Source organism: Oncorhynchus kisutch, unplaced genomic scaffold (genome assembly GCF_002021735.2).
Source record: "Oncorhynchus kisutch isolate 150728-3 unplaced genomic scaffold, Okis_V2 scaffold811, whole genome shotgun sequence".
NCBI classification, from domain to species: domain Eukaryota; kingdom Metazoa; phylum Chordata; class Actinopteri; order Salmoniformes; family Salmonidae; genus Oncorhynchus; species Oncorhynchus kisutch.
The window spans coordinates 85,001-90,000 of record NW_022262756.1 but is presented as its reverse complement, the minus strand read 5'-3'; the positions used below and the strand labels follow the sequence as shown (position 1 = coordinate 90,000).

The 5,000-nt window shown below is 52.4% G+C and overlaps 1 protein-coding gene across 1 annotated transcript in view; it reads left to right on the top strand.

Annotated features, from left to right (window-relative positions):
• Positions 1 to 5,000, top strand: part of LOC109883486 (nuclear receptor subfamily 4 group A member 2) — a gene marked incomplete at its 5' end in the record, with an annotated part of 13,944 nt that overhangs the window by 78 nt on the left and 8,866 nt on the right. Inside the window, 3 exons of the mRNA XM_031816519.1 lie at positions 1 to 124; positions 2,155 to 2,318; positions 2,992 to 3,191. The exon at positions 1 to 124 is cut by the window's left edge and continues 78 nt beyond it. Coding sequence (XP_031672379.1) covers positions 1 to 124; positions 2,155 to 2,318; positions 2,992 to 3,191 — 488 coding nt within the window. The remainder of the gene's footprint in view (positions 125 to 2,154; positions 2,319 to 2,991; positions 3,192 to 5,000) is intronic.

Here is a 5,000-nt window from a genome sequence, read left to right as displayed (position 1 = left end):
GTGCAGAAGAATGCCAAGTATGTGTGCCTGGCCAGTAAGAACTGTCCGGTGGACAAACGGAGACGCAACCGCTGCCAGTACTGCCGCTTCCAGAAGTGCCTCAGTGTCGGCATGGTGAAGGAGGGTAGGAACACACTCACACACAAACTCTCGTGCACGATCACAATCAGTCCCGTTAGCTCATTTTCCTATAGAACACATCTTCTAATAAGGTAAATCTGACCCCTGGTCTCCATGGTGATGGTGTGTATCTCTAATGATGGTGTGATTGGCCGGTAATGGTCTGGCCTATACAGCAGTCACACAGGTGCACACACCCAATGCACACATTTTGCTTTGGTAAGACAAGGACTTAAGTTGTGAAAATCAGACAGACTGGCATCTCCTACTGATTCTAGGTCCCTCAGGAGTCCTGATTTAATGTCACCCTCTAACTCTCCCACGATCACTCTCCCACGGTAACTCTCCCACTGTAACTCTCCCACGGTAACTCTCCCACGGTAACTCTCCCACGGTAACTCTCCCACGATAACTCTCCCACGGTAACTCTCCCACAGTAACTCTCTCACAGTAACTCTCCCACAGTAACTCTCCCACAGTAACTATCCCACGGTAACTATCCCACGGTAACTCTCACACGGTAACTCTCCCACGGTAACTCTCCCACGGTAACTCTCCCACGTTAACTCTCCCACGGTAACTCTCACACGGTAACTCTACCACCGTAACTCTCCCACGGTAACTCTCCCACCGTAACTCTCCCACCGTAACTCTCCCACCGTAACTCTCCCACAGTAACTCTCTCACGGTAACTCTCCCACGGTAACTCTCCCACGGTAACTCTCCCACAGTAACTCTCCCACAGTAACTCTCCCACAATAACTCTCCCACGGTAACTCTCCCACGGTAACTCTCCCACGGTAACTCTCACACGGTAACTCTCCCACGGTAACTCTCCCACGGAAACTCTCCCACAGTAACTCTCCCACAATAACTCTCCCACGGTAACTCTCACACGGTAACTCTCCCACGGTAACTCTCACACGGTAACTCTCACACGGTACCTCTCCCACGGTAACTCTCCCACGGTAACTCTCCCACGGTAACTCTCCCACGGTAACTCTCCCACAGTAACTCTCCCACAGTAACTCTCTCACAGTAACTCTCCCACGGTAACTCTCCCACGGTAACTCTCCCACGGTAACTATTCCACGGTAACTCTCACACGGTAACTCTCCCACGGTAACTCTCCCACGGTAACTCTCCCACAGTAACTCTCCCACAGTAACTCTCCCACAGTAACTCTCCCACAATAACTCTCCCACGGTAACTCTCCCACGGTAACTCTCCCACGGTAACTCTCACACGGTAACTCTCCCACGGTAACTCTCCCACGGAAACTCTCCCACAGTAACTCTCCCACAATAACTCTCCCACGGTAACTCTCACACGGTAACTCTCCCACGGTAACTCTCACACGGTAACTCTCACACAGTACCTCTCCCACGGTAACTCTCCCACGGTAACTCTCCCACGGTAACTCTCCCACGGTAACTCTCCCACAGTAACTCTCCCACAGTAACTCTCCCACAGTAGCTCTCCCACAGTAACTCTCCCACCGTAACTCTCCCACAGTAACTTTCCCACAGTAACTCTCCCACAGTAACTCTCCCACCGTAGCTCTCCCACAGTAACTCTCACACAGTAACTCTCCCACAGTCTCTCCCACAGTAACTCTCACACAGTAACTCTCCCACAGTAACTCTCCCACAGTAACTCTCACACAGTAACTCTCACACAGCTCCACTGCCCTCTGCTGGCCAGTAACAGTGGGAATGGTGGAACAGTGGGAAGGATGGGCCTGGGATTTTCATCTTTCATCAGTAGTTTACCAAAATGAGCCATACCTGCTATCCTCACCCTTTTTGTGGTACTCTAATGTGGTACTGGTCTCTCTCCTGTCTGAAATCTGATCTCTCTCTCTCTCTCCTGTCTGAAATCTGCTCTCTCTCTCTCTCTCATGTCTGAAATCTGATCTCTCTCTCCTGTCTGAAATCTGATCTCTCTCTCTCTCTCTCTCTCTCCTGTCTGAAATCTGATCTCTCTCTCTCCTGTCTGAAATCTGATCTCTCTCTCTCTATGGTCTCTCCTCAGTGGTGCGTACAGACAACCTGAAGGGCCGTCGAGGTCGTCTGCCCTCCAAACCAAAGAGCCCGCTGCAGGCGGAGTCCTCGCCTCCCTCGCCTCCCCTCAGCCTGCTCTCTGCTCTGCTCAGGGCCTACTCACACTGCACTCCCAGGGAACTGGACTATAGCCAGGTGGGCTACCTCTGTCTCTCTGTCTCTATCTCTTTCTCTCTCTCTCTCTATGTCTCTGTGTCTCTGCCTCTCTCTCTCTCTGTGTCTCTGTCTTTTTGCCTCTCTCGGTCTCTCATTCTGCCTCTCTGTCTCTATCCCTGTCTCTCTCTTTCTGTCTCTCTCTCTGTCTCTCTCTCTTTTTGTCTTTCTGTCTCTCTGTCTCTGTCTCTCTGTGTATCTGTCTCTCTGTCTCTCTCTCCCTGTCTCTCTCGTGCTCTCTCTCTCTCTCTCTGTCTCTGTCTCTCTGTCTCTCCGTGTCTCTCTCTATTTGTCTCTCTCTCTCTCTCTCTGTCTCTGTCTCTGTCTCTCCATGTCTCTCTCTCTCTCTTTCTCTGTCTCTGTCTCTCCGTGTCTCTCTCTCTGTCTCTCTCTCTCTCTCTGTCTGTCTGTCTGTCTGTCTGTCTGTCTGTCTGTCTGTCTGTCTGTCTGTCTGTCTGTCTGTCTGTCTGTCTGTCTGTCTGTCTGTCTGTCTGTCTGTCTGTCTGTCTGTCTGTCTCTCTCTCTCTCTCTCTCTCTCTCTCTCTCTCTCTCTCTCTCTCTCTCTCTCTCTCTCTCTCTCTCTCTCATTCTCTCCAACCCAACATTTGATCTCTAACTCACAACATTCCTTCCCCTCTCACTTTCTGTACGATAGTTCAGTGCGGCGGAAGCCCCCTCCTCCTCCTCTGACACCCAGTACATACAGCTATTCTATAGGCTGCTCACCATCTCTATGGAGACCACGCGTTGCTGGGCCGACCGGCTACCCGGCTTCAATGAGCTTCACGGCGATGACCAAAACCTTCTCATAGACTCCGCCTTCCTGGAGCTGTTCGTCCTGCGATTGGCCCACAGGTAAGAGGGGAGGAGTGACACACACCTGTCCTTGTCTATACCTACCTGGCCACACCACCTGGCCACATCTACCTGGCCACACCTACCTGGCCACACCTACCTGGCCTTGCCTACACCTACCTGGCCACATCTACCTGGCCACACCTACATGGCCTTGCCTACACCCACCTGGCCACACCTACTTGGCCACACCTACCTGGCCACACCTACCTGGCCTTGCCTACACCCACCCGGCCACAACTACTTGGCCACACCTACCTGGCCACACCTACATGGCCTTGCCTACACCCACCCGGCCACAACTACTTAGCCACACCTACCTGGCCACACCTACCTGGCCACATCTACCTGGCCACACCTACCTGGCCACACCTACCTGGCCACACCTACCTGGCCACACCTACCTGGCCACACCTACATGGCCTTGCCTACACCCACCCGGCCACAACTACTTAGCCACACCTACCTGGCCACACCTACCTGGCCACATCTACCTGGCCACACCTACCTGGCCACACCTACCTGGCCACATCTACCTGGCCACATCTACCTGGCCACATCTACCTGGCCACACCTACCTGGCCACATCTACCTGGCCACACCTACCTGGCCACATCTACCTGGCCACACCTACCTGGCCACATCTACCTGGCCACATCTACCTGGCCACATCTACCTGGCCACACCTACCTGGCCACATCTACCTGGCCACATCTACCTGGCCACATCAACCTGGCCACATCTACCTGGCCACATCTACCTGGCCTTGTCCCGAGCTGTGTTTTCTTTTCTTAATGAATGGAGATCATCATGACGGACACACGGTTCCGATCCCTTGAGTCTGGTGTTTGACGTACAGAAGTTGGTGTGTGTGTGTATCTGTGTAGGCATGTGAGTGTTTATAGAGGGATGAACCAGTCATTTATTGACAGAGCTGAGTCAACTTTAAAGCTGACGTCATGTTTCTACTTCAGAACATTCTATAAGTCTTCAGTTTGTCTAAACTGTAACGGCCAAACTTCAGCTCCTGTGTGTGTGTGTGTGTGTGTGTATGTGTGTGTGTGTGTCTGTGTGTGTGTGTGTGTGCGTCTGTGTGTGTCTGTGTGTGCGTTTGTGGATACCTACAGTGCCATTGTGAGCACCCCAGCCTGTCTGTACCACAGCGTTGCTATGGGTTACTGTACTGACCCCTAGAGTATGTGGTTGGCTAAATTTATGGGATGGCAAAGGGAGGGGTACAAGCCCATCCTTTTGTCTAAGTAGTTGTCTGGGACAGAACACACACACACACACACACACACACACACACACACACACACACACACACACACACACACACACACACACACACACACACACACACACACACTGACATACTCACACTCACTGCTTTTAGCATGTGTATGTTACTTCTACTAAACTCTACACAATTAGAAAGTGTACAGCACAGCCCTATCCCCAGCCTGGCCTCCAGGTGCATGGTGGGTAGGGGGTGGGTGGTGGCGTCTCAGCCCCACCAGGGGGGCACCAGCCTGGGCCTCTGACTCACTCTGGACTGGTGATTCAGAGAGGCCTCCATCACACACACACTCCAGCAACCAAACATCATGCAGTCACCTCCCACTGCACAGGAACGTCACACACGGTGGTTTCGGTACTCTTTCTTTCACTCATTGCAGAGCCTGAGAGTGAGGGAGACACACACACACACACTCACTATGATTGCAGTTGTGACCCTACTATGGCCCTGTGGTAAACCAAGATGCCTCCGGCCCCAAATGTATGTGTTACCATGCACGAGTGTGTTTT